This window comes from Aspergillus homomorphus, assembly GCF_003184865.1.
Source record: "Aspergillus homomorphus CBS 101889 unplaced genomic scaffold BO97scaffold_25, whole genome shotgun sequence".
Lineage (NCBI taxonomy): Eukaryota > Fungi > Ascomycota > Eurotiomycetes > Eurotiales > Aspergillaceae > Aspergillus > Aspergillus homomorphus.
This window is the reverse complement of record NW_020291911.1, coordinates 293529-319439: the sequence shown is the minus strand read 5'-3', so window position 1 is coordinate 319439 and position 25911 is coordinate 293529. Positions and strand designations below refer to the sequence as shown.

General features: G+C 53.5%; 9 protein-coding genes across 9 annotated transcripts; 5 read left to right on the top strand and 4 right to left on the bottom strand.

The window, feature by feature from the left end:
- Positions 1 to 6170: 6170 nt before the first annotated feature.
- Positions 6171 to 8529, top strand: trm44 (tRNA (uracil) methyltransferase; the record flags this gene model as incomplete). Its single annotated transcript, XM_025698438.1, has 2 exons — positions 6171 to 6213; positions 6281 to 8529. The coding sequence occupies exon 2, from the start codon at positions 6430 to 6432 to the stop codon at positions 8527 to 8529; it is 2100 nt and encodes a 699-aa protein (XP_025550182.1). The 5' UTR covers positions 6171 to 6213; positions 6281 to 6429.
- A 304-nt stretch (positions 8530 to 8833) lies between these two features.
- On the bottom strand, positions 8834 to 10888 carry BO97DRAFT_371455 (CorA family magnesium transporter). The gene is made up of 3 exons (XM_025692821.1): positions 10245 to 10888; positions 9551 to 10179; positions 8834 to 9491 (listed from the first exon to the last, which is right to left on the bottom strand). Exons 1-3 carry the CDS (start codon positions 10824 to 10826, stop codon positions 8975 to 8977), a joined length of 1728 nt encoding a protein of 575 aa, XP_025550181.1. The 5' UTR covers positions 10827 to 10888; the 3' UTR covers positions 8834 to 8974.
- A 552-nt stretch (positions 10889 to 11440) lies between these two features.
- On the bottom strand, positions 11441 to 14253 carry BO97DRAFT_371453 (WASP family protein). Its single transcript, XM_025692820.1, has 4 exons — positions 14171 to 14253; positions 13642 to 14096; positions 11830 to 13579; positions 11441 to 11760 (listed from the first exon to the last, which is right to left on the bottom strand). Exons 2-4 carry the CDS (start codon positions 13849 to 13851, stop codon positions 11729 to 11731), a joined length of 1992 nt encoding a protein of 663 aa, XP_025550180.1. The 5' UTR covers positions 13852 to 14096; positions 14171 to 14253; the 3' UTR covers positions 11441 to 11728.
- A 216-nt stretch (positions 14254 to 14469) lies between these two features.
- Positions 14470 to 15368, top strand: BO97DRAFT_444230 (uncharacterized protein). Its single transcript, XM_025698437.1, has 3 exons — positions 14470 to 14607; positions 14673 to 15051; positions 15108 to 15368. Exons 2-3 carry the CDS (start codon positions 14895 to 14897, stop codon positions 15167 to 15169), a joined length of 219 nt encoding a protein of 72 aa, XP_025550179.1. The 5' UTR covers positions 14470 to 14607; positions 14673 to 14894; the 3' UTR covers positions 15170 to 15368.
- Positions 15369 to 15620: 252 nt separating this feature from the next.
- Positions 15621 to 19066, top strand: BO97DRAFT_371451 (ssDNA endodeoxyribonuclease RAD1; the record flags this gene model as incomplete). Its single annotated transcript, XM_025692819.1, has 8 exons — positions 15621 to 15668; positions 15736 to 15913; positions 15974 to 16061; positions 16113 to 16183; positions 16243 to 16294; positions 16342 to 16818; positions 16906 to 17998; positions 18055 to 19066. 8 exons carry the CDS (start codon positions 15621 to 15623, stop codon positions 18973 to 18975), a joined length of 2928 nt encoding a protein of 975 aa, XP_025550178.1. The 3' UTR covers positions 18976 to 19066.
- A 678-nt stretch (positions 19067 to 19744) lies between these two features.
- On the bottom strand, positions 19745 to 20173 carry BO97DRAFT_330220 (translation initiation complex factor eIF1A; the record flags this gene model as incomplete). Its single annotated transcript, XM_025691340.1, has 1 exon — positions 19745 to 20173. A coding segment is annotated over one exon (429 nt), but the record flags the coding sequence as incomplete, so codon positions are not given.
- A 797-nt stretch (positions 20174 to 20970) lies between these two features.
- BO97DRAFT_110648 (uncharacterized protein) lies at positions 20971 to 21843 on the top strand. The gene has a single exon (XM_025689899.1). The coding sequence runs from the start codon at positions 21106 to 21108 to the stop codon at positions 21655 to 21657; it is 552 nt and encodes a 183-aa protein (XP_025550176.1). The 5' UTR covers positions 20971 to 21105; the 3' UTR covers positions 21658 to 21843.
- BO97DRAFT_393039 (putative chitin biosynthesis protein (Chs5)) lies at positions 21836 to 23482 on the top strand (the record flags this gene model as incomplete). The annotated part of the gene is made up of 3 exons (XM_025693903.1): positions 21836 to 22101; positions 22226 to 22983; positions 23029 to 23482. Exons 1-3 carry the CDS (start codon positions 22030 to 22032, stop codon positions 23480 to 23482), a joined length of 1284 nt encoding a protein of 427 aa, XP_025550175.1. The 5' UTR covers positions 21836 to 22029.
- A 559-nt stretch (positions 23483 to 24041) lies between these two features.
- BO97DRAFT_348120 (putative aspartate transaminase) lies at positions 24042 to 25410 on the bottom strand (the record flags this gene model as incomplete). The annotated part of the gene is made up of 3 exons (XM_025691875.1): positions 24042 to 24106; positions 24169 to 24274; positions 24334 to 25410. 3 exons carry the CDS (start codon positions 25408 to 25410, stop codon positions 24042 to 24044), a joined length of 1248 nt encoding a protein of 415 aa, XP_025550174.1.
- Positions 25411 to 25911: the final 501 nt, after the last annotated feature.

The window sequence follows — 25911 nt, the reverse complement described above, 5'->3', positions numbered from 1 at the left end:
CTCCCTCTGTAATAATAATATTTTTTAAACTTTTTTTGGTTTACTTTTTTTTTTCTTTCTTACCTGGTTTGCTTGTTCACCCATAAACCTCTAACGGTCGTCGTGGATCCCCCGCCAGGGCTCGATCCGGAAACGGAGGCAGGAAACAGAGGCGGACGGAGACAAAGATTGACTGTCAACGGAGAGAGAGGTGGGAGAAGGGGAAGTAGGAACACGGAAACAGAGCTGCAAGCAACAATCGAATGGCGAGAATGGCGAGAGTGGTTATGTGACTGAGTAAGAAAGAATGTCTGCGTTCTAAGAACAGCAGTGAAGGGGAGGAGGAAGGGAAGGACGACGCGCGACGAGAAAACACACTCCCATGACAATCAGGCCAATACCACTTCCCTACTTTGTTGCTGAGTGACTGGCACTTCTATGCTCATATGCTACACTTGGTATGGTAATAATGCCATCTACTAAGTTGTAAACACAAGCCATGATCTTCTTATGTACTGGATCATCATGATGGGTGAATGAATAGGTCGCAGGTTCAGTGGCCTGGTCAATCAATTGATCATTGTAAATACTAATGTGGTCACTTCCCATCGCAATTAAAGAGAACCATTCTATTGAGTCAGGCTACTACTGAGCTCATCACACTAAGGAAAGGATAATAGTCGACGATGGTGATATCCATCCAGAGGGCTGTTGTACGAGCTAACCCGTTCAGAGTATCGTCCACGCTACGTCCTATCGTTCCCCAATGAACAAACCGGTTTTCGCCTTCGGTTCGATTCTTCAGGCCCTCTTGCTTCTGGCCTGTTATTATACTTGAATGATTACTTCTTATTATTAGGTGATTCGGAGGGGGGGAGATGGGGACCGAGGGGATATTTGGCTATGCAATACCCGGCAATAAACAATAATCAATTCTCAGATGATGTTCGGTCCCCAATGCAGGCCAGCCCCCATGATATCTCTGATAAGCGCAGTCATCCATCTCCATTTCGATATCATTCTTTTACCCCTGAATGATGCCCACAGACGAGTCAGGTCTCTCCCTCCCCACCAGGTGTTCGATCCATGGAATTATCATAGACACCGACTGTTAGTGCCAACCACTACTACCAAGTAATTCACGTACGACCGCGCCGCCGCCGACGACAGCGACGACGAGGACGATGACGACGGAAGAAGGGGGGAGGAGGTGTTGTTCTTGTGGTAAGGGAACGAGGGCAAGGGGGGAAAGCCAAAAAGAAAAGGAAAAAAAAAAAAAATGAAAGAAAGCGGGTTCAACCCAAGCGCTCCGCCCGTCGAAATATCCTGATTATTATGTGGTTTAAGGGAAATTTCTTTTGATTTTGATGATACACGACCATGCAAAAAATCCACTTGGGAGCTGGCTGGATTGGGGCCAACCATGATGCGACCAAGCGGTCATCGAACCAGTGCAAAAGCACATCCTCCCGTCACTCCCAGTTCCAACCCACCCTGAAACCCACCACCTGGTGATGTGGTCAAGGTCAGGCCGGGGATTCGCCCGCTGCAATGGGCGACAGGGAGATTGGCCAGTCTACTGTACTAAAGGACTATCTAGGCTCAGTAGGCTGCCCTCGGATGCGGGCCTCCAACAATAGACTTAGAAGTTTGGAAACAGGCAAGTGTGCGCCATTGCACGAAACTACGAATAGGAATGGGAGAAGGCGGGTGCCTCCTCCGTCGCCGGTCGCAGGAAGTGGGCGGAGCCGAGTTTTATTTTCAGAATCTCGCAAGTCGCGAATCGCAATTGGCAACTCCTGCACTAGTCTAGCTGGTTAGGGTAACAAGCTAGAAACAAGGTAAAACAGGGAGGATCAATGATTCAATATCAAGCCCTCGGGATCATCCTCAATCTTTTCTAAACTTTCCAGCCGACGGTTGTACTGGTAGGTAGGCTATAGGTAGTGATTAGAATCATGAACTTCCGCCATTTACATCAATAAGAACTATGGTGAGATGGGTTGCTTGATTGACCGTTCGTGATGCTTACTATACAGTACGTAGTAGCGGGCTAGCAGCCTACAGTACCATCATGGATACTTCCGACCGGCCCCATCTACTTCTCTCCCCCTCCCCCTCCCCCAAAGACCCCTAAATGCAAACTACCTGTGTGTAGGCAAAGCAGGTGTGACTTCCGAGAGACCAGTCAATGCTCAAGCAAAGCACGGCGAGAGATCGTCAACCCTCCCAAAATAGGTGACAGTGTTTCCAGACCCTGGTGCCATTGTCCCAAACTCGATTGAGAAGAAGGTGATACGAAACGGATCCTCCATGCTTATATCTCTCGATTGGAGGTTTCGGTTTCTCTATGCCCAGCCTATGCGTAGCATAAGAGAGACAGACAGTCTCGTGCGGGATGGGAGCTCTGCACAAGAGTCCATTTCTCCGGCGACATCATTTCATCACTCCATAACTCCGGCTATATCTTTTATTTATTGTTCTCTACTTTGTAATCACTCGGCCCCAGGGAAGAGAGGGGTGTGGAATTTTGCCGCTGGAACAACCGGGAAGGGGGCGGCGGTGTTTGTCGAACCCGGCATGCCACAGAATCCTAGCCGCAGTAGGGATCGACAGTGAAGTCCCCATACCGAACCGGGACTGGGCCTTTTCTGTTTGCAGGAAACAATTTGGATGGGATGCAATCGAGCGGGTGTCTCCGCGACCAGCAATGCTGCATGTTGCACCCACCTGATTGCAATACAGGAGGGGGGGGGGGGGTGATGCATTTCGCCACCAAGTAATCGTTGACATCAATCAATCAGTCTTGAAGGAAATGGATATATGAGTCTGTGTATGCACATGTTGATAGAGTTTTGGTCTCAGATTGACTTTCCAGGTTTAGCTTTGAAACCAACCGGTAAACTCCGCCCGCCTGTTGTTGCATTCATAAACCACCCAAATGCGCATAACATAACGAACGTGATTGTGGCTTGTTGCTGTTCGACATCAGATTTCAAACACTGTGAGGAAAAAAAAGCAATGCAACAAGTCTAAATGATGACACATATCCACAGTATCGGACACGCCGCATTGCTCCTGAAATCAGTAGTAAATCAATAGCATCAGTAATGAGGTGGAATCCTCATCTCTCATCTAATTTCCACTGTTGTTCCTCCACCATACATACCTTTGCGGGAGAGTCCAATACATTGTTCGGATAACAGTAATGCTCTGCATCGATCTGGCATCTGCACACTGCCCGGGAGACCCGACCAGAGTCTCCGAGCCTTGAGGGGGAAGGAAGAGTGGGAGAAATAGGAAGGGCAAGACTTACCTAACTAACTACTTTAAGTACTACTTAGTAATCACTATGACCAAGTGGAACCCGCAGCGTCGACGGAACCAAGGCATCTAGCGGGAATCTAGTCTAGCTCCTGTGAGGTAGCCGGGCCGTCTAGAACAAATCGCATTGTTCAATAATTCTTACAGTTAGGCTGGCTGAGAGAGTTAGCGGCCTGTTTCAATCTATGGTACTGCCTCAATTGTGGGTCTGGTACTTATCCAATCTTACTTACTGAAACAAGGAATTTTCTCTCTATTCTCTCTCCTTCCCCGTTTCAGTCGGCGGAAGTTAGGCACAAGTGAAGGCAAGAGAAAAACCAAGAGATGGATGCGATGCCAAGACTTCCTCTCCAGTTAATGTTCTGCCTACAGTACGGAGTACCCAGTGTGCATCTGAACATCAGAAGGATTCCAGCTTGGCTTACTAAGTCCGTACCTATTATGGATCTAAATGCACAATTGCCAGGGTTGAAACGTTTGCGGAAGCTCAAGTCTTAGTCTCTCTCACCTGGCATTGGTTAGTAGGCTCTGTCTGAAACTGCATCCGGCCGCTAGGCTTTAGAAATCAACCCCAAAGGTTCTCTTTGCGTCTTTTCACCTCCGGGTTCCTGAGATCGTGGGCAGTGGGGGGTGGGACGAGGGGACGCCGCAAAAGTGCCAGCGCATTGTGTGGTCCCTCTTCTTCCGGTCTCGAACTACAAAGTGTGTGGCGAAGAATTCTAGAAGGTGATGTTATCCATTGCGCGTGAGGTCTGATCTTGGTTGCAGTCCGGGAATCCAGCTCGACAGGAACCAAGGTAGTCAACCGTTCCCGACTACAATACTGAATGGATGTCAACATCCGATTCAATTGAATAACGGCCAGTGCTCGGCTCAAACTCACGGGAGAATCGGGCCACAATGGCTCCCTCAAAACTGAGGATGCTGCCTACATGCAGGCTATGCTAGCGTATGCGCTGGATGCAGCCACTTGAGTCTAATAACCTATTATATGATGAAGAGTGTCTGTCTGGAGAATTGAACCAATAAATCAGTCAAAAAGCCTACGGTAGTAACTACTGCAAATCTCACGACCTCCCCGAAGTACCGCATTCGACAATGGACCTCTTCTCATCCAGGCCGAACCACGTACAACACATGGAAACAGGGCCCCCAATGCCTACAGCCGTCCATGTTCGAAATCCGACTGAAAACAGTCCCTCCCCCCACGGCATATCCGAGCCCGTGAGGAAGAGCCAAGCCCGGTCTAATGTACAATGGACGGCCCAACCGGGTGTGGTCTGGGCTCAACCAAAAGCCGACCACTGCACCTGCAGACTAGGGAGCTCAGCTCGCTACAGAACACAGAGGCAGCGAACACATCCATGCAAAATGGGGCATCCATTCTAATGCGGAACCGGCGCCAGGGCTTTGAATGGCTGCGCCGATCGATGGTAGCCGCAACCACAAAGCGTCGCCTAACTAGTTGCTTATTCGGCCTTTGGAAGCTATACAGATTTAGTCCGGGATGGCCTGTCTTTCTGTTGAGATTGCTCTCCACAGGCTGTGTCAGTATATGCCGGACGGTCAGCTGCTACTACTGTAGCTGTAGTGTAGGACGTGGTACGTACTCGTAGCCGCTATAGCTCACGTGCTATTGGAGTAGGTCAGCCGGACGGTGCGCAGGTGCATATGAATCGCCAGGTCCCGCTTTTGACCTGTCATGTTACCTTCAGTGCCATGGTCGGACGAGGACAACTCTCCAGAGGGTCTGAGGCTGGAATTATATTTATGGTTGCTATGGCGGGCGGATCTCCTGCGGCACGAGTAGACCGGCCCGGCATATGTTCATAGCCGCTATCACCCGCAGCAATTGAGGGAGGCACAGAGATGGGAGAGATAAGAGGGAAAACGAAGATAGAGGCTTTGGACCAGGGGATGCAGGCAACAAGCAGATAGAACTGACCATCGTGTCTTGATAGGCACACCGACTAGCATTCCACCGTGTCAAGTCTAGTTTTTGACTAGCTCGAACGTGCAGACGTCATGATTGTGTCGCGACCCCGCTAGACACGAGTACATACTCCGTACGCGAAGATCGACCGTGTTTTTGAGTTGCGCGAAGCTCTACCGGGGTTGTGGAAGCCGTCTTTGCTTTGGGGCTTGGTCACCAATTTTCGCAACAGGCCCAGTTCTCCACCGGACCATCGTTTCGACTCTCTTGGCTGATGAAAGATGTCTGTTCTCGTCGGCACTGACGATCATTACGGTCAACTGGCAACAGAGAATCCTCATCCTCAGCCACACATGCTGTGACCGGGAAGCCAAACGGAGGTGGAGATTAGTCATCGAGGCCAAGACATTCCGTCTTCAGGGGTCAATCTTCCAAGCAGGATATGGAGAGATGATCTTACCGAATTCATCAATGGGGATCACCATGGACAAATGAGAATAATTAAAGTGAGGTGGTCTAGAAGAGTGACAATGCTCACGCCCGGATTGCGAGTGGAGCTTTGGACTAAGTCAGCGGACCATGCAACGGGCGACGCCGAGGGGATGCCTCGTATTTCTGGCTTCTAAGGGTCAGCCGGATCTGATTTGCTGCACGACATTCCAATCAGCGAGTCAATGCCATGGAGATGTCTGTTTGTATGTACAGTGCCTACATTATGCATGCATAGACGCAAACCACCGAGTCGGCTTCGAGAGCAAAACCTCAAGCTACAGGTACATGAAGTACGATGTAAGGTGCGTGTAGATAAAGACTGCTGCACATGAAGCTTACTAATATGTTATGATTCCTTATGCACCCTACAGTTAACGAGGGGCAATATCTGATAGAACGGAGGGGCAATGCTTGAGTGCACTAGAAGCCATGACATGAGCATGTTGAATACTTCTCCAACAACAAGAATATTATCGATTGCGCCAGTATGTAGAAACAAGCAATCTAAGCTTCTCGCCCAAAGGACAAATGACTAATCAATTTTCATGGCAGAATTCTCCAGGATTGATGAATACCATCAAATTGATACCAGGAGAACCCCCAAGCTAGTGTAGCTCTAATCGACCCAAAACAGATCGAGGGCAATTATTTCACACCCCTCACATAAGTCTCTGCATCAGACAGAAGAACGGCGAGCGACAATGACCAGAACCTCGCGCAAGCCTCCCCGAGACCCAGCTCAGCTCTCGGGGAAACCACTAGCAGAGACCCTTGAGCCATCACCCATCCTGCACAGCGAGACAGAAGACTGGACAACCTCTCGTGATCTCACCGAACATGGCCTGTCGTTTGTGCCGGAGGTGATGCAGGACTTGACCCTGTACCTGTTGGCCAACCCCAATATCAACTCTAGCCACCTGTTCCGGGCCGATATCCTCTTCGACAGCGAGGGCATCATGCGCACCCCGAAGGAAAAGGCGCAGTCGTTCGCACTCACAGGCAACGCTAACGCGGCGACCATCGCATCGGCCGAAGCTCGTGAGGGCGAGGACGAGGAGGTCGAACCGATCGCCGCGCGCGAAGTCCCCGGCTTCTCGCTGACAAGGACCGTCGTGCGACGGCTCGTGCCCCGGAACCCTAAGCTGGACCGGACCCTGGACCAAACGTGTCACTTTTACGAGGCAGGTTCATCTCTGCCCTGTGCGCAGGGAGCTGAGGACGTTCCCTCCGCAACCAAAGAAGGCGAGCAGCGCACTCTCAAACGCTACCTGGTCATCTACACACCGCACATCACCAAGGAGGAGGACATCCCCTACTACCACCCTACGCTCCGCTCTCTCGCCTATCTATACGACTATACCGCGCTCTCCGCGAATCCAGAGCCATCATCAACTCCCACCTCCGGACGGGGAACGTTAAGTCTACATACCCTCCTCTTCCCCAGCCTCCCCATCACCAACCGCTTCGAACGCACCCTCCAAGCCCTCCTGAACACGCAAATCCGCCTCGCGCGCACCACGCGTCTCCCCACCGCTGGCCCCTCCTCCACCTCCATAAACACCACCCAGCACCAGCTCGGCGCCAACAAAAACCCCCTGAAAGACAACATCCTCCCGCAACACCTGGTCCAAAACACCTACACCCGCCTCAAGGCCAAATACGCCAGCAGCCTGTGCCAAAACTGGGTCGAAACGACAGAGCCCTCGAAGCACGTCTTCGAGGACCTCTCGATCGCCGCCTTCCTGATCGAGCTGTGGCGCAGCATGTACGGCGCTTTCCCGGAGGATGAGCGCAGCAGCAGTAGCAGCAGCAGTAGCAGCAGCAGCCACAACAAATCCCAATTCCCCGGCTTCGTCGACGTAGCCTGCGGCAACGGCGTGCTAGTCTACATCCTCCTAAGCGAAGGGTACGAGGGGTGGGGGTTCGACGCGCGGCGCCGCAAGACGTGGGCGACTTTCCCAGAGGAGATTCAAGCGAGGCTCAGGGAGGAGATTTACGTGCCGCGGCCATTTGGGGATGTCCTCGGTGGTGGTGGTAGTGCTGGGTCCGAGTCTGGGTCTGAGTCCGACGATCCGTTCGGCATCGGCATCCCCACGCACACGGGCCAATTACCCAACGACACGTTCATTGTGTCGAATCATGCGGACGAACTGACGGTGTGGACGCCGCTGATGGCCGCGTTGCTGTGTCCCGAGTCGCCGTCGCCGTTCGTGGCTATCCCCTGCTGTTCGCATTCGTTGTCGGGAGCTAAGTATCGGTATCCGCCGCCTAAGGTGGCTACTACTTCGTTGGCTAAAGGGGAGAAGGGGGAGAAGGGCTCGGGGGAGCAGCAGCAGAAACAGGAACAGGAACAAGAACAGCAGCCGGCGGCTGGGGATCTGAAGGCTTTGAGGAAGGAGAAGCAGGATGCGCTGCTACTGTCTTCGCAGAATGATGCGGCTGGGTTTTTGAAGAGTATGTACGGCTCTTTGACGGCGAAGACGATGGCCGTGGCGGAGGAGGTGGGCTTTGATGTTGAGAAGACGCTGTTGCGCATTCCCAGTACCCGGAATATGGCGGTCGTGGGTGGGCGGAGGGTCACGACGCAGCGCTGGAAACTGGGCGCGCAGACGGTCGGGTCACCTGACGCTGCTCTAAGTCGTGAGGGGGATGCTGGAGACGTGGTTCTGGAGAAGGTTATGGCTGCTGTGCAGCGGGAGTGTAAGCGCGAGGGCGGCGTGGAAGCTGCTGCCAAGATCTGGATTGAAAGAGCGAGGGGCATTAACAAGGGTCCTGGGATGGGGAAGCAGCGTGGTCATTGAGGGAAATATCATTTTTCGGTTACCTACCTTGGGCAATCGATGCGGCGACTAATCAGTAGGAAGGGAGGGGGGATCCGTGATAGAGTTACATTCTATAAACTGTGTCTAATAGTCTATAGACATCGAGCACGAGCTCAACTTCATAAGAGGAAAAACAAATGACTGAGATGGGAGTTCTCAAGATGTGAAGCATAGACCTGGACGGATACTCCGATCAAGCATCGAAGGGGAAAAAACGCACGAGAAGAACTCCGACCATGCATTTCTATTACAATGAGCGAAGAGGAAGATTATCACCTTGCGTGCAAACTATTACAAATGACACATCTGTAACGGTGTGATGGCCCCATTATCAGATCAGGCGTTGAATCAAGACTATCGTAAGAGACGTAAGAGTGAGCCATCATCACTGGATCATGAAAGCATTGGAGCATATGGAGAGCTTCTATGCTTCCTTGGACGGAATGCCTTCTGCCTTCGAAAGGGCATTGCCGGCCGTAGTCGACGAGGATGCTCGCTGCGCCGCCGCGGACTTAACAGCAGCCGCAACTGAGCTGTCTCTGATGCGCTTCAATCGCTCCGAGCGTGCCTCACCAGGCAGACTACCCCAAACAGGCTCGATAGTATCAGCCCGCCAGTTTGGCCGGTGGCCCACATGACCTCCGCCCCTCGTGGGTAGATGAACGATAGGCGAGCCGCCTGCGCCATCTTCACCCCACATCCTAACACGCTGGAGCTTACGCAGCTTTGCCAGTCCATACACGCAGACGACGAGCGTGATAGCGAAGCAAGTCACAGAGACAGCGCCGAATCCCAGATCCGATTCTTCAATGAAGTTCTTCAAGTTCATTCCATAAAGTGCGGAGAAGAGGGTTCCGGTTGCGAGTCCAAGTGTGCCGATGCTGAATTTCAAGTCGAGGAGCATGAGAGAGTTGCGGTTTGCATCCAAGATAGCTTTGACACTATATAATGGGATTAGTCACTTAGCCAATGGTAAGACTTCCAAGCGAACATAACTCACACTTCTTCTGTGTTACGGATTCCCGTCACCAAGTTGCCGCTTGCCTGGACAATTTCATCGCATACTTTATGATACGATTCCAGTAGCATTTCAACTTCTTGGTGATCATCCTCTTCACGCTCAATTTTCTTTCCACGCTCCGTGAGGTACATGGCAGCCAGGTCGTCGTCCGCTTCCAACAGGTCATCAATCGCGTCACGCACCAGGCGAGCCTTCTGCTCGAAAGTACCCAGTTTCTTCGAGTAGATAAGCAGATGGCGCAGTTTCTCACGATCAATGTCCTCTTCCAGGGCCCGGAGAACGCGCACGACGGGTTCCCGGACGCCGTTGAACTCCTCCTCCAAGCCACTGGTGACACTAATCAAGACTGCTTCGAGCGCCCGGAACTCGTAAGGCAAAGCGCCCGCGCTTTGTCCCTGTCGCTGCCGCAGCTTGCCCTCCAGATCATATACGAACAGGGACTGCATGTAGGAGTCGGTCGATCCGTACGCATCGAACACGAGCACTCGATCAGCCTTGATCAGAACACGGAGATGTAAAAGATTGATCAGGATCGCGCTGGGCCGGACAAGAATATGAGGCAGCGTGGACGAGTCGATCTTGCGAAGATCCCGAGGAAGAAGGCCATACTAGGGCAAGGCTGCGTTAACTGGAGGGAATCCATGAGAATCAGGACATGCGGGGAAACGCCCACCTTTGCAATCAGCTCACTCTTCTTGAACTCGCCATTCACCAGAGTGACATTCCCGTTGCTGTCAAATTCCGTACATCGCAGTCGCGGCTCGTTCGTAGCCTTGGCCGCCAGTCCGCGCCCGAGAGTAAAGCCCGGCTCCGTGCCGTCGCCGATCAAACTGGGTGGAGTGCGCAGGTACTTGTTGCTTTCTGCGGCCTTGTTCCGCCTCCAGTCGAGTAGCCTGCGGTAGAATGGCCGGTCTTTGGTGGACACCGCGCGCGATGGTTGCGCATTAGGAACGGGAAATGCCGGCGCGGCGAGAGGCGGTGTTAATGAAGCTCGGCATCTTGCACCACTACCCCGGCCGCGGGCTGAAAAACTGGGCAGGGGTAGTAGACTAGCCTGGAGCGGTTCGTGGCATGGCAATGGATCGATTCGACTGCAGTTGGTGAAGTTTCTCAGCGTTGGCAGACGAGGCGGCGGTCGGGTCTGGCCCCGAGTCGTTGGGTTGGCTGTGAAAAAGAGAGACTCGGACTGAGAACGCAGGAACCGGAGGAGAGACGCCGATGGGGCTGAAGATGGTAGAGACGATGGGGACGGCATTTCTGAGGCACATGCGATGACTTCATCAACAACCAGAAAGACGACCGCCACTCGTCCTAGATCTTGACCGGCGGAAATGGATTCGTCTATCTTTTTCCCGCGCCGCAAGTTGTTGCGCGCGCCCGGGCCGAGTGATGATCCGGACCCTTATCCGATGTTCTGCTCACGATAAAGATACAACTCTCTCTACTCAGGTACCTAGTTACCCCTTATCGTCCTTATGAGAAAGGAATTGACAAACATGACTAATCGATATGATATGTGAGTATGTTACTACTGAACAATTGGACTGGCTTTCTCCTTGTTGTTGTGTCTTTTATACATTCATGCTGCCGCCCAATGTCTTCGATATCAGAAAGCGATACAGCCACAAGTGAATCTGTACAAAGCAAAATGTATCTAGGAGCCAGTGGTCGCTTCGAGTCCCATATCTTAATGAAGAATCACGAACTTAAGATGATTCTCTAAGATCATGTTTCTCCATGGTCCATACTTACTCCTGGAGAAAGTCTGAGCCCCACCCGCTGACAGGTTCCCGTTGGTGGATTACGTCACAGGACGGAAAACGTACCTGACTAAGGCACCAAGGCTCGCGTCTAGGCTCCAAGGAATTTGGCGAGACACCGACTTCCAATTTCTCGTCTATAGAATCAAATAGAGCAATGTGTTCAGGAAGTCACCATCACCCGATTAGGAAGTACAGCTGCACTGCGCAAGGACTAGCTAGTTAAGACAACCGACTGCCAGGCGTGCCGACCGCACAGTAAGCAGAGTGAACCCTGGGCACTTAAAGAGAACGGAAGGGAAGGTATAGAACAAAGATATCTGGCGCAAACAATCATGCTTAACACACTGCAACGCCAGAACGAAATAGCATCGAGAAGGTAGATGCCGCCCAGCAATCACCAATCGTCGTCGTCCTCCTTTTCGTCATCTGCCAGTAAAAATCAGCTATGAACCTACCACAGGAGGCGGAAAGAGTAGAAGACAAGGAAATACTTACCGCTCCCGCTGACCTTTTGCTTTCTCTTTGCCAGGACGTCTTGTAGAACTCCAGCCAACCCTGCTTGAGGCGCGCCTCCAGGACTTGGTGTAGCCGCGGCTGAGTCACTAGAGCCGGGCACAAAGGCACCACTTCGGTCTTTCTTCTCCGAGTCTTTGACCTTCTTGAGTCCACCGCCTCCTTTCCCTCCTGATGCTCGGATAGCAGCCAAGAGGTCATTTCTACCCGCATCCGGAGCGGGCAGTGATGGAGCGGCACCACCTGGTGGAGGTGGTGGCGGAGGAGCACCAACGCCAGGAGGGGGTGGTGGTGGAGGTGGAGGAGCGCCAGCACCAGGAGGTGGTGGCGGTGGAGGTGGAGGAGCAGAACCGCCTGGTGCAGGCGGCGGCGGTGGAGGGGGAGGAGGTCCAGTGCTTGACGGAGGCGGCGGCGGAGGTGGGGGTAATGAGGGTGCTGCGCGTGCTGAAGGGTGCGAAGGGGGTGGGGGCGGCGGAGGGGGAGGCACGCTTGACGATGGTGGTGGGGGAGGAGGCGGCGGAATTGCGCTACTCGCCGGTGGAGGTGGGATTGGGCGGGAGCTCGAGGGTACAGGTGGAGGAGGCGGAGGTACTGAAGCTGGACTTCTTGGGGGAGGAGGCGGGGGACCTGGAGCGGCAGCATTGGGAATCTTGGGTGGAAGTTGGGGTGGCGCGGCAGGGCTCATTGTGCGCGGAGGCGGCGGCGGCGGCGCGGAAGGTATAGGGCTGCGGCTCGGTGGTGCTGGCGGAGCGGACACCTTTCGCACTCCATCAAAAGGAGGTGGCACTCCAAACCGAGAATGATTATCTTCCATTGGTGTCTTGGGAGGCCGAGGGGGAGGGGGAGGGCCTGGATTCGTGCTGGACATTGCTCGCTGACGACCGGGAGCAATGGAACCCGTAATATGGGCAAATTTACCTGCATCTGCAATTGGTGGAGGGGCACGGAAGCGGTTTCTTGGAGGCGAAGGCTCGCGGTTCGATGCAGGCGTAGCAGGTTCATCGTCGACATCAGTCCGAGTCCTGCGTGATGGAGGAGGGGGCGGAGGAGCGCCACGTCTGCTACCCCCACTGTTGCCAGTGTTCTGCGGGCTGAGGGCTGCCACCTTCGGAGTTGGCGGGGCAGAAGGGGGAGGCGGAGGTGGAGCTTTTCCTCGCCTCTGGTCATCAGCCAGAGACGGACTAGAGTCTGAACCAGAAGCACCCTGTTTCTGCTCAATATACGCCTTGATGAAATCGGAGTTCTCCGCTATCTGGTCCTCTGTGATTCCCATCTGCAAGAGTTCATCCAGTAGCCCCTTCCATGCCGGGTCGCTGGTGTCGAAAGGCAGCTCCTTGCGTGGCGGGCTAACTGGAGGCGGCGGGGGAGCGACCTGAATCGAAGGTGCGGGTGGTAGTTCTGCAGGCGTGATCGTTTGCGCGTGAGACCCGGACGATGAGCGATGCCCGAGCAAGCTGCCAAACAACGATCGGCCTACGCCGTGTTTGCCGTTCACCACCGGGGCAGGGCCCTGGCCACGAGTCGACGCAAATGGTGTCTGCCGTGTCTCTTTGCTCGCATGCTTCTCTCGCTCGTGAACTTTCTTGATGAAAGTCTTAGCCTCTTTCTCGTCTGCGAAAGAGAACCCGGCGGGACAGTCTTCGAGCTCAAAGGTATGGAAGAATGTGCGGTCCTGGTTGTATGCGAAGTTATCGTAGATCTCTTGATCCCAAATGACGCCTCTTCCAGCAGGCTGCAGTGCAGAAGATTGAATTGGTTAGAGATTATTATTCAGAGCTTGAGGGATGCGCTTACCGAGACATCTACCAATTTGAGCCAGAAGGTGCGGCCAACCAAGTCATTTGCCAGCACTGCAGCACCTTGTAAACCAGTGTAAGTCCATCTCTGGGGGTCTGGATATGCCACGTAGAGGCGCGCAACGGCTACAGCAAGGATCTTGTTCGCAGGCTTAGGAACAATTCTTCTAACAGTCTCCTTGTCGGAGTCGGTGAGTATAGAAGGCATGACGAGGTACCGGGCAGTTCTGGACAATGAACTAGGGAAGGTGGAGTATGAAAATTGCGATCAAGGCGATTATGTAGTTTCTCGCGGACGCATCGCAGGTGATTTGGTGCGATTTTGTAGGCCCAATGGATCAGAATGGTTGTTGATCCTCAGGCACGGCTGTTCACTGATACGGCGCGACAGTAACGGAAGGCAGTGAGAGTAGGGGGCGGGGGGGCTTGAATTCTCTCGGATTCTGCAGGGAGCTTCGGTGGGAGTGAGAATAAGAACAATGGGGAGAAGAATTAATAAGAGAAAGGCTATCTCTTGAAGGGCTCACCTGAAGAGACTGACTGCTGCTATGAAAATCCGCCTTGAAGGATGATGGGGCAGAAGAGGTCAAGTAGCAAGAAGAGAAGCGTGAGGGGGAAGGATACCTAGGCGGAGAGAGAGAGAGAGAGAGAGGCTAAGGCGGGTGGCACTAGGGAGGCGCGCGGTGGGGATCTTTTGCAGGTAGCCGGGTCTATTCACCGCAATCAATCAATGCTGCTAAATACTATGCCAATATGCCATTACGGCCTGCGACTGCTATATCTTATAACTGACTTCTGCGTGCTTCTCGAAGGACTACTGGTTTATGTAGTCTTAGACTAATTACGGCCATCGATCATGCTCCCTATTGTGCCATAGTTCTAGCTAGACTACTCCGTAGATGTCGCCGCCTCTACCAACGGCCATCTTAGGCAGAAATGACACAGTCCATGGTAGTAATGCTAAGTACGATACTCGAATGGATTAACTTTTGCCTCTAGGCAACGTCCTATCACTGACTCTATTACAAGCATGGATCGATCATGTGGCTGCGAGTGTGCTTACATTGTGAACTTATCATGTCGGAGTATCGATCCCAACCGACGTCATCGCGTGGCCTACAACTATAGAAAGCCCGCTTCTCTCCTATCACTTCTCTGGCTGCAACTGCTCTGAAAACCTCCCCAGAATCATACATACTCTTCTTCATACCTACTACGCATCTACCACTAAGCCAAATCAAACTTGTCACTATGCCTGTCATCCCATCCGAGCCTGCTAGCTTCCCTGCTGCTCAGGGCAGTAACAACGACAACCCTTCCAACTCCTCGGCACAGAAAGAGCCCAGTCAGGGTACAAAGAAGCCCTCGGAGGACGATTACATGCGGAAGGGCCCTGTGATCATGGATAGTAAGCTTAGTGCTTTCAACCGGTTGAATGTCGCATCATTAACCTCTCTATCCTAGACTTGCCCCCCAAAGCAACAAAGGAAGAGATCGAGGCACGTAAGAAGGAGCTAAACCAGTGAAACACCAGGAGTGATGCAGGATATGTTGAATGGCCTACTTTCATACTTTGTATTGATCATGAAGACTACGAATGTTATTCCGTCGGTGTAATGAAATGTCACATTAAAGACGGATTGCGGGGATATATTTACTTGGCGTGACCAATTATTGTATGCAGTGACCTTGACATCGCGAAGCACACGCCTCCCCACGAGCGGTTACTTTAGTGTCATGAAGTAAACAAATCCCCCCCCCCCGGCCGTTTACCCCTGCTAAACCTGTACGTAATTACTGTATGCCCGTACTCCAACTGCATCGGCTTGCAACAGACTCTTGCAACGGGCTCCGGCAACGGGCTGCTGAAAATAGTCCCGAAAAGGAATCATTACATCATAATGCACGTGATTTCGTGTTCACTTTGCTCCTCTCAGCGCGCTGCGATGCTGCCTCTATCGCGTCAAGAGTGTCCTCATGCCGCCTGAACGAGCCACTGTCCCGGTGAAGCTGTCTCTGCCTCTAGTGAGTGTTATAGTTCCCCGGGAACTTTATCAGACATACCACGAAGTCACTAACATGATGAAATCAGCAATACCAGCAGGACATCTTCACCGAACTGCGCACGGAGGATGAGTTAGTGATCCTTGCGCGAGGCCTAGGTCTCCTCCGGCTAGTGACCAACTTGCTTCACTTCTACGATGCTGCCGGAAATAACCTTGTATTGGTCGTTGGTGCCGATGATCGAGAGAATGAGTGGATTGGGGAGGGTAAGCGGCGATCCCGACCATGACGGCTATCGCAGGCAAGTGGCTGACAACAGCTTGTAGCGCTTGCGGAACACTATGCCATCAGCAAGACCCCTTTGGCTAGAGGCCTGAAGGTGATCAATACGGATAGAGCCACTGTTTCAATGAGGTAGCTCGCGAGCGGTACACTGCCGAGGATTGCGTGCTAATGGTCGCACAGAGAGAAGTTATATGCTGCGGGTGGTGTCCTGAGTGTGACGTCCAGAATACTGGTGGTGGACTTCTTGTCCAGTAGGTATCACTGTGCGCTTACTTGAATGACTTATTGCTGATATCAATCTCACCAATAGAACTCCTCGACCCTTCGAAAGTGACGGGGATGGTTGTGCTTCATGCCGACAAGTAAGTCGTTCGGTAATAGGGGGCACCCAAATACTGATATTGTGTAGGATTCTCGCGACATCGCTCGAAGCTTTCATCATTCGTGTGTATAGAGAAGACAACAAGACCGGGTTTCTCAAGGCGTTCTCGGATTCCCCCGAGCCGTTCACAACAGGGTTTGCTCCATTGGCCACCTCCATGCGAAATCTTTTCCTTCGCAAGGCATCGCTATGGCCTCGCTTTCATGTCACCGTTGCAGAGTCTTTGGAGGGTCACAGGAAAGCCGAGGTGATCGAGCTTGAGGTCCCCATGAGTGACAAGATGCGGGACATCCAAAACGCTGTTCTCGAGTGTGTAGAAATTTGCATCGGAGAGCTAAAGAAAGCAAACACCGGGCTTGATATTGCAGACTGGACCCTGGACAGTGCTTTGCACCGAAGCTTCGATATCGCAATCAGGCGCCAGCTCGACCCTATGTGGCACCGGGTGAGTTTCAGGACCAGGCAAATAGTTAGTGATTTGTCGGATCTACGTGCTATTCTCCAGTACGTTTCCTCCTTCAAGGTTCCCCTATCGTCCTGCCGAAAACGAGTACGTTCACCATGCATCTTCAAATGTTGACCGAAGACCAGTGCTCTGCTTACCTACGATGCCGTATCATTCCTCAAATTCCTCGACCTCATCGTTACTGCCCACACTCCACCACCTGGCTCTACAAGGCACAACTACTCCCCCTGGCTCTTCCTTGACTCTGCTGATGTGCTGTTTCAAACGGCGAAAGCGAGGGTTTATCAAGGTAAAATAAGCAATGAGGTGGCCCGCTCATCGTTGACATCATTTCCTACCACCCTTCAGCCCATCCTAGAAGAACAACCTAAGTGGGAGGTTCTCGCCGAAGTACTTGAGGAGATCGAGACCGATGCATATTTAAACCCCACAACTGTGGACGAATCTAACAGTACCGTGTTGATCATGTGCAGTGACCAACGAACTTGTCGGCAACTTCGAGAGTACCTTGCAACGATGCACGCTCACGTAGGCAACAGGAAGCGGGAGAGTTCTGACCCCGGTGATGCCATGGGTGAGAAGAAAGGCTCAGCTGATGTGATGATGCGCCGAAGGCTACGAGAATACTTGGACTGGAAGGCTTCTTTGTCCAATGTCAGCAAGAATCTTTCATCCAAACCACCCAACGAAGATACCAACGGTACAACAAGCCCAGCCACACCTGGAGCTATGAATTCCAGAGCACCCGCAAGTAAGCGACGTCGCGTTCGTGGTGGAGGTGCAGCAACTGGGCCAGGACGAGCGCCCAACGCCGGCATCCAGGTGGAGATGGAACCTTCTAGCCAAGTCACGGCGCTCTTGGACGAGATCAAGCCCACGGAGATCGAAGAGACTCAGAAGGAAGAGATCATTGTGGAGGACCTGGAAGGCATGGACGACTATTACGAATTATATGATATGAACGATTTGATCATGATACACCCTTACGATGGCGACATGGACGAACACATCCTCGAGGAGGTCCGTCCACGATACATCATTATGTACGAACCAGACCCTGCGTTCATTCGACGAGTCGAGGTCTACAGGAGCTCTCATGTGGGCAGGAATGTGCGTGTGTATTTTGTCTACTATGGAGGCTCGGTTGAAGAACAAAGATATCTGAGTGCTGTACGCCGAGAAAAGGACTCGTTCACGAAGCTGATCAAGGAGAAAGGCGTATGTACCTGTCCAAGACCTGGCGAAACCGCAACCTCATTAACAATATTCACTAGAGCATGGCCGTCACTATTGTTCACGACAAAAGCCTGGAGGATCCCCAAGAGCAATTCCTACGGACCGTGAACACTCGCATCGCCGGAGGGGGTCGACTGGCCGCAACAGCATCACCTCCGCGGGTGGTGGTCGACGTGCGGGAGTTCCGAAGCGCTCTACCGTCTTTGCTCCACGGAAACAACATGATCGTAGTTCCTTGCCAGCTTACGGTGGGCGACTACATCCTCACACCGGACATCTGCGTCGAGCGCAAGTCCGTCCGCGACCTTATCACCTCGCTGCGCAATGGCCGCCTCTACAACCAAGCGGAGACGATGCTGCAACACTACAAGAACCCCTTCCTCCTCATTGAGTTCGACCAGAACAAGTCCTTCACCTTCGACGCCTTCGCGTCCGCAACCACGCCCGGCACGACCTTCCTGACTGACTTCGGCTTCTCGTCCTCTGGCGCCAGCACGCTGTCGGCCAACAGCTCCCTGGTCAATCCCTCCAGCCCCAAGTCGGCGCAGCACCTGCTCGTCCTCCTCACCCTGACCTTCCCCAAGCTGCGGATCATCTGGTCCTCGTCCCCCTACCAGACGGCGGAGATCTTCGCCGAGCTCAAGAAGAACAACCCTGAGCCCGACCCGATTCGCGCCGTGCAGATCGGCCTCGACATGGATATCGCCTCGTCCTCCCATCCCGGCGATATCATGGCGGCCGCCGGCATCGAGCACCGCACCTTTAACCTCCTGCCTCAGGACATGCTCCGAGCCGTGCCTGGTGTCACGCCCGCTGTTCTCGAGCGGCTGATCCTGGAAACGGAGAATATCCATGAGCTTGCGAATATGAGTGTGGAGCAACTGGATCCTATTGTTGGAATCGAAGCTGCACGCAAGATAGTTGGTTTCTTTCGAAAGAGCGTGTTTGAGGATAGTTAAGACATCTTGGCTACTGTATTTATACACTTATGATTCTACTCTACAATGCTAACAAGCGGCCTGAGGCAACAAGCTGCGGGCTAAGATTACGGGATAGAAGAAACTGGATTTGATAGTAGGTTTTGTATTCGTAGCCATTTCATAACTCTATCATCCAGGTTTTCAAAAAGAAGAAAAAAAGGAGCGAATTTTGAAGATAGCAAAACCAGGGAACAGAAAAAGAAAATCGTCAACACAAGCCAAGCTGCACGCAGCCTGCCTTTTTTTCCGTACGTATTGCGACCCATTCCTCCGTAGACGACCCAAGAGCATCCCTCATGATGGACCATGATCCAGGGACCAAGAGGACCCAACCGAGACAGCCCTTAAGTCTATCCCTGCCAATGATTCATACCCTGAGTTTGCGAGGGGCCACACGAGAGATTGAAGCGAGCGCCTGTTGCGAAGCGGGTGGGGAGACGCCGCTGCTGCCTTCATCCATCCTCCAGAGGCCTTCTCAGGGGAAAGAAAAGGGTGGCGTAGGCGAGTAAGACCCAAGCCAAGCGCCTAGGTTTCACAAATACCCTAAAGCAAGCGGATGTTGGCTCGCACAGGGTCCGGAAACTGGGACACATTCCTTTCCCCGGAGAAAGGACGTTTGATTTGCCGAGAGGGAAAGCATGAAGGACGTGTGGCGAGAAGAGAGAAGGGGGGCGAGAATGAATCCCAGGGGAGCTCTCCTCGCGCAAAGGGGTATGAATGCATCGGAGACGAGAGGGGAGAAGGGAATTTAGAGCTCGTCGACATCGATCTCCTTCTCGTCTTCGCTCTCGCGGTCCTCGTCGAACTCGACGTTGTCCTCGAAGCCCTCGTGGCCGTAGGTGTCGGTCTCGTTGATCTTGGCGTGTTCGGGCAACTCGCCGTAAGCCTTGAGACTTCTGGCCTCATCGGCGGTGTACTTCATGATGACGTCGCCCTTCTCGTCCTGGTAGTCACGCAGCGACAGAAGAATGATGTCGCCCTGGTTGATCCAGACCTTCTTCCTGAGCTTGCCACGGATGTGTGCCAGGCGCTTCTCGCCGTCGAAGCACAGCGCCTCCAGGCGGCCGTTACCGAGCATCTTCACGACCTGCGCGTACTCCTGGCCCTCCTCCTTGAAGACGAGTTCACGCTTCTCGTTGTCGTTCTCGTTCTTTCCACGACGACGGTTCTTACCGCCCTGTTGGTAGGATCATGCATCAGCACAAAGGTCCTCATAGAAGGGGGGGGGGGAGGTAGTATTATGACAAAATAGTGGTATCGTGTACTCGACAACGCCAGGCCTCACCACCTAGACAGCTGCATTCTTGACATAAACACTCCAGCGCAGCGGTCTTTGGTGGTGAAAGTCGTGTGGCGCCCGTTTCGAAGCAGTGCGAAAATCTGTGAGGCGGGGTTCATAGGGGGCGTGTGCTCACCTTTCCCTTGTTCTTGGGCATGGTGAAATCTCGCTAACCGCGTTATTCTTCCACTCGATGCGATAGCCGATGATCGAACACAAAAAGGGGAGGTGATAAGATGGACGTCCCTACGGACCAGCAGAGGGTTGAAAGTGGGGGTGGGAGACAGAAAGAGACAACGATGATTTCGACGCTTTTCAGGCTTTGCCGCATCTTATGTCAGCACCCAGTGGGTGTTATGAGCCTGATTCCTGCCTTAAGAGTCAGCGAGGAGCCTGCCAATCATGGGTAAGATGGGTCTGACCGCCCTGTGACAGAAATGATAGAGTCGCTTTATCGATAGAAGGAAAGAAAGAAAGTATTCTTACCTTCATTATTACGAACTCTTCATGCATGTCTGATTTTGGCATTCGAGGCCCCCACGCTCTTCCAACTTCGTAATATACGCATCTGGCCTCGCCCCTACGCCTCTAAATGGCTTATTTGAAACTGGCTTAATCGAGCTTTCAACAGTCGCTTGCTTGTCGAATCCGAACTTCCATCGACCTCGTTCATCTCTTTGGAAGAGTCGGCTCCTCTTTGTTCGGACCTGGTTGGCATAGGAACAGACCATCTAGTGCTACTCTGGTGTGTTTATATCAGTTGTAGGGGAACACCTGGATCCACCCTTAACGGCGAATTAGTGGGAGTCATCGATTTCTTGACACCAAACATGCCCCTCAACCCGATGCGCAATTCCGCAGTAAAGCTGCGTCTCAAGACGGCGCTTTACGGCATCAATTATCATACCGACCATATAATGCCCTACATTGCCCGTTCACAATTACTGTTACCTAAGAACCCTGTCAAATGCAAAATCTCTCATCTCTACCAGAACCGCCCTCGCGATACGCTATGGTACTCAATGAGTCACAGCATGATCTCATCATACAAAAGTGTTGTTCGGTCATGGGCATTGGGAAGGTCTAGAGTAGCCTTTCGCAAAGCGATGGAAGCGCGTGGATACGATAGAGACGGCCGAGCAATCAGTTCGTTTGCCAGGGAGCCTCAGGAGGCGAAACATATTGACGGTCTCCGAGGGACGCTTAACGTCATTATTCAGGAACCGGTCCTCAACGCGAAATCCTCAGAGATTGAGAGGGATATGGATTTGATTGTGCATGAGGTAATCCAGACCATGCTCAAGGATCCAAACGTGAAGAAGGGCAAGGTTCCGCCGCCAGGGAGACCGCGTGTGTCTGCTTATTATCCAAGGAGAAGATGAGACAGTCAGGATCATTTGAGAACAATTTGGCACATTCTTCTGTAAATAGATGAATAGAAATAATATCATATTGTATAGCATGGACATGCCTCTTGATCGCGGCCGAGGGTCCTTGGCAACGTTTGGTTCGTTCCTAACGGGCCGATCTTTGAGGAGAATCAAAACAACATCTCCGACATACCACCTGCCTTACGTACTCCTCTTCCTCATCCTCATCATCGCGCCGGAACGACTGCCTGGACGCAGGCCTCCTTTTCTTGTTCCTTGAATCTCTCCTTCTTTTGGCGTCGAGATCACTTGGTGCGCTATTTCTGACTGCCCAGTCGGTTGCTTCACTTGACAGCTTGCGTGCGCTCCTCCACCTTATCGACTATGTTGGTATCCTTGACTGTCGGCAAGGTCGACGCCGGAGTCGCCGTACTCTTGACTCAGGACAACAGACTGGTAAGTGATTATTCTGCTGTTTCTCGACTCGAGATGCAGCTGCGAGGTGGCAGGCTCCTTGCATTCTTCGATTCCCAAACCACCTCCCCGAACCCATGCTGACTCTCCGACCACTCCCCATCAGATCGAATTCCCCTCAGTTCTCCTGCCAAACAACATCACCTCCGGTAGCATCGTCGACATTACCGTCGCGCGCAATCACGCCGCCGAAACCGCCAGCGCAACCGCCTTCCAGACCCTCCAAAAACGCATCCTCAACACCTACGGAATCAAGACGCCTACTCCTCCGATCCTCCGCCTCCGCAACGCAACCCAGACCTCCCTCGTTCTCGAATGGGATCCCATCGATCTGGCCACTGCGTCCCTGAAATCCCTCTCCCTCTACCGCAATGGCTCCAAGGCCGGCTCCATCCCCCGACCGCTCGAGACACGTAGCACCAAGATCAGTGGCCTGGCCATCCACACCGAGTATACCTTCCACCTGGTCCTGCGCACCACCGCGGGGACCTACCAGTCCGAGAAGCTCGTCTGCCGCACGCACAAGATGACTGATCTGTCTGGCATCACGGTCACAGCCGGGGTGCTGGCCCCGCAGCAGAAGGATGCGCTCGCGGCCGCGCTCGACCGCATCGGCGGCAAACTGATCGATACCGTCCGCATCGACACCACGCATTTCGTCTGCACGGAGGGCCGGGGCCCGCTCTGGGAGAAGGCGGTGGAGATGAACATCCCCGTCGTCGTGCCCGAATGGGTCGATGCCTGTGAGGCTGAGGGCACCATCGTCAGCGTCCGGGGCTATTACCTCAACGCGGACCCCAAGGCTCGCCAGCTGGGCCCCATCCATAGCTCGACGCAGCATCAGCGCACAACCTCGACTGCTACGTCGCTCCTAACCGCCACGGGCCAGTCACAGAACAATAACCAGAGCTCGAACCAAATCCCGGACCCCGACCAATCATCACTGTCCCCGTCCCCGTCGAACTTGGCCCCCTCGAGCTCGCAGCAGGCAGAGCAACAGCAGCTCGAGGAACCCCCACTGACCCCCTTCCCCGGTGCCGAGATGACAGGCCAGCCGACGGCCGAAGAGAGGGAGGTCTCGTCCGACGAGGGCCGGATGTCCCCTCCACCCCCGGTTCCCCCCAAGGACGACGATGACGATGACAAAAAAGACGAGGCCCCCGTACAAGAAGATTACGATGCAGCGGAGGGAGCGACGCCGGAAGAGGAAGAGAGGGCCAGTGGAAGCGACCAGGAACAGGCGAGCACGGCGGAGGAGCACTCCGACCACCCCGGGGAGGAAAAAGGCAAGCCAGCAGAGGAGGAGAGTAAGGAGCGCCACTCGAAAGAGGGCGAGGGTGATTTCAATGAAGTTCCGCTTTAGTTGTGCTACCCCCATAAGTCCCTTTCGCTTTTCCTTTGTCTCCTAATTATCTTTTCTTGCCGCGACGATATTCAAATGGACTTTGTAAGCGTCTATGATTGTAGTTATAGCCGATAGAAGCAAAAAAACTACTATGGTTCTTCGTATCAACATATTTTTCCGATATGCGTACTGTTGACCGACTGTTGTACTTTTGTGTTTGATCTTTTCTCTTCTTACCTCGGGTTGGCGCCATTTCCGCATTATAACTTGACCAGTCTGCCGCCATGCATGTTTTCTTTTACGGTAATCTGAAAGCCTTCCTCTTATCGTTGAATCTTGGTTCTCGGTTTAATTTGACGTAATGGACATGCGCACTGCACGTGCAAGGGCAAACATCTGTGGATCTATCATTGAATGTCGTGCACGGTGTTTGCTGTCAGTGCGCAAGACATATATAATTCACAGCCGGGCTTGGCCCCCTCTCCACTATTTACAATTCTTACATCGCCACCTCGGTCTATATTTTCTCTTGATATATATTTTATATTCCGTGCTTTCCGGGCTTTACCCCACCATCTTAGTTGACGGTACGGACAATATCATCGATAGCCTGTGCTACGTAGGTAACGTTCCCCTGGCTCACTAGGATTATGGTCAGTATGCTGGTAAGGGCCAACAGATGTTGACAAGAACAAGTTACTTACAGCCGCTGATGGAGGCTCGGCCAGACTTCAGGAGGTAGATGTGGTATTTCTCCTTGAGGGCCTCGACCTGCGTCGGGGTGAGACCGGTGTAGGAGAACATGCCGTTCTGGGTTGTCAGTCAGATTTGGGTTGGTCCACTTAGTATATTTGTGTGGAACGACTTACCTGCTCGACGATGTGTTTCCACGTGCCGGGAGTCTGAAGGCGCACGAGCTCGTTGTAGAGGGCCTGGCGCATGGACTTGATGCGCGAGCTCATGACCTTGAGGTCATCGTGCCACTGGGCGGTCAGCTGGTCGTTGGTGAGGACCTTCTTGACGATGGTGCAGCCGCCGACGGGGCCCATGGAGAACTCGCCGCGGATCAGATGGCAGAGGTTGTTGACGACGAGGTCGCGGAGATTCTGGGAGCCCTCGGCGAGGACGTAGTGGAAGGCGCCGACGCGCTGGCCGTACAAGCCAAAGTTCTTGGAGAAGCTCTGGGCGACGCACATCTCGAGGTGCGGCTTCTCGGTGAGGAAGTAGCGAACGGCCCAGGCGTCCTCGTCGGCGGAGCCGGAGGCGAAGCCCTGGTAGGCGGAGTCGAAGAAGGGGAAGATCTGCTTGCGCTCGCACAGGTCGGCGATCGCCTTCCACTGGTCCTGGTTGGGGTCCAGGCCCGTGGGGTTGTGGGCGCAGGCGTGCAGCAGGATCACGTCGCCGGCCTGCGCGTGGGCCTCCAGCGTCGACATCATGCCCTCGAAGTCGAACGACCGCGTGTCCGCCTTGTAGTACGGGTACGTGCGCCGCGGCACCCCGGCCAGCTCCCAGATCGTGAGGTGGTTGGCCCACGACGGGTCCGACAGCCACACCGTCCGCGGTTTCATCTTGTGCGCCAGGAACAGCGCCCCCAGGTGGTTGGCGCCCGTGCCGGCCACCGTCTGCACCGACCCAATCCGCCCCTGCTGCGCCTTCTGCTGCTCCGTCGCCTGCTTCGCGTCGAACCCGAACATCAGGTCCCGAGCCAGCTCCAGGAACGGGATGTCGCCCTCAATCGCCGTGTACTCGTGCCGGAACAGATTGTCTTCCGCCAGGAGTTGCTGCTCCGCCTGCCGCACCACCGGCAGCGGCCACGGCTTGCCATCGTCCGTGCGGTACACGCCCACCCCCAGGCTGACCTTTTGCGGGAACGTGTCGTTGTTGTATGCGCGGTTCAGCGCGAAGATCTCGTCCGCCGGCAACGGATGCAAGTCGAGAACGGTCATTTTGGTGGTATAGGAAAGGAGGGCAGACGGTTTGAGCGTATCTTCGAGAATGTCAGCGAGGCAAGCCCGGCTAAGTGTATGCTCCGGAACCAGGGTTGGGGTTTAGTTCTTCTTCTGCAACCTACCTGAGGGGGGGCGGTCCCGAGGGGCAGTGGGCTAGGTTTTGAGGATAGCCGGTGTGGGTGGAGCAGTGGGATTTTTAGTTGGATCGGACGGGGACACGGGCGACGAACAAGCAGGCTATGAGCACGGTCTGAACAAGGGATTATGAGATCTGCTGGCGTTGAGCAAGAATGGAGAACGAGGCAGGACGCGAGATACTCGATTCAGCAAAAGAATGACGGTGGACCGATTGCATGAGTCAATATTCAGTCGTCAATGGCATGCAGGATTGGCCGATATCGCCCTCGTGGATCCAGCCAAATACCCGCCGGTTCGGTTCGTCTAGGCATGGCGGTTTCTTTTTCTTTTTTCTTCGCCGCTGACGACAATTGAGCAACG

Excerpts from the sequence above, each read along its gene's own strand:
- BO97DRAFT_371455 (XM_025692821.1), bottom strand. The coding sequence starts at position 10,826 with ATGCCGTCCCCATCGTCTCTACCATCTTCAGCCCCATCGGCGTCTCTC. Across the intron at positions 10,180-10,244 it reads AGAGTGAGCTGATTGCAAAG|TATGGCCTTCTTCCTCGGGA; the intron begins GTGGGCGTTTCC and ends GCCTTGCCCTAG. Across the intron at positions 9,492-9,550 it reads ATCCGTAACACAGAAGAAGT|TGTCAAAGCTATCTTGGATG; the intron begins GTGAGTTATGTT and ends CCCATTATATAG.
- BO97DRAFT_110648 (XM_025689899.1), top strand. The coding sequence starts at position 21,106 with ATGCCCCTCAACCCGATGCGCAATTCCGCAGTAAAGCTGCGTCTCAAG.
- BO97DRAFT_371453 (XM_025692820.1), bottom strand. The coding sequence starts at position 13,851 with ATGCCTTCTATACTCACCGACTCCGACAAGGAGACTGTTAGAAGAATT. Across the intron at positions 13,580-13,641 it reads TCAAATTGGTAGATGTCTCG|CCTGCTGGAAGAGGCGTCAT; the intron begins GTAAGCGCATCC and ends TCTGCACTGCAG. Across the intron at positions 11,761-11,829 it reads GCAAAAGGTCAGCGGGAGCG|ATGACGAAAAGGAGGACGAC; the intron begins GTAAGTATTTCC and ends TTTTACTGGCAG.
- BO97DRAFT_444230 (XM_025698437.1), top strand. The coding sequence starts at position 14,895 with ATGCCTGTCATCCCATCCGAGCCTGCTAGCTTCCCTGCTGCTCAGGGC. Across the intron at positions 15,052-15,107 it reads GGGCCCTGTGATCATGGATA|ACTTGCCCCCCAAAGCAACA; the intron begins GTAAGCTTAGTG and ends TCTCTATCCTAG.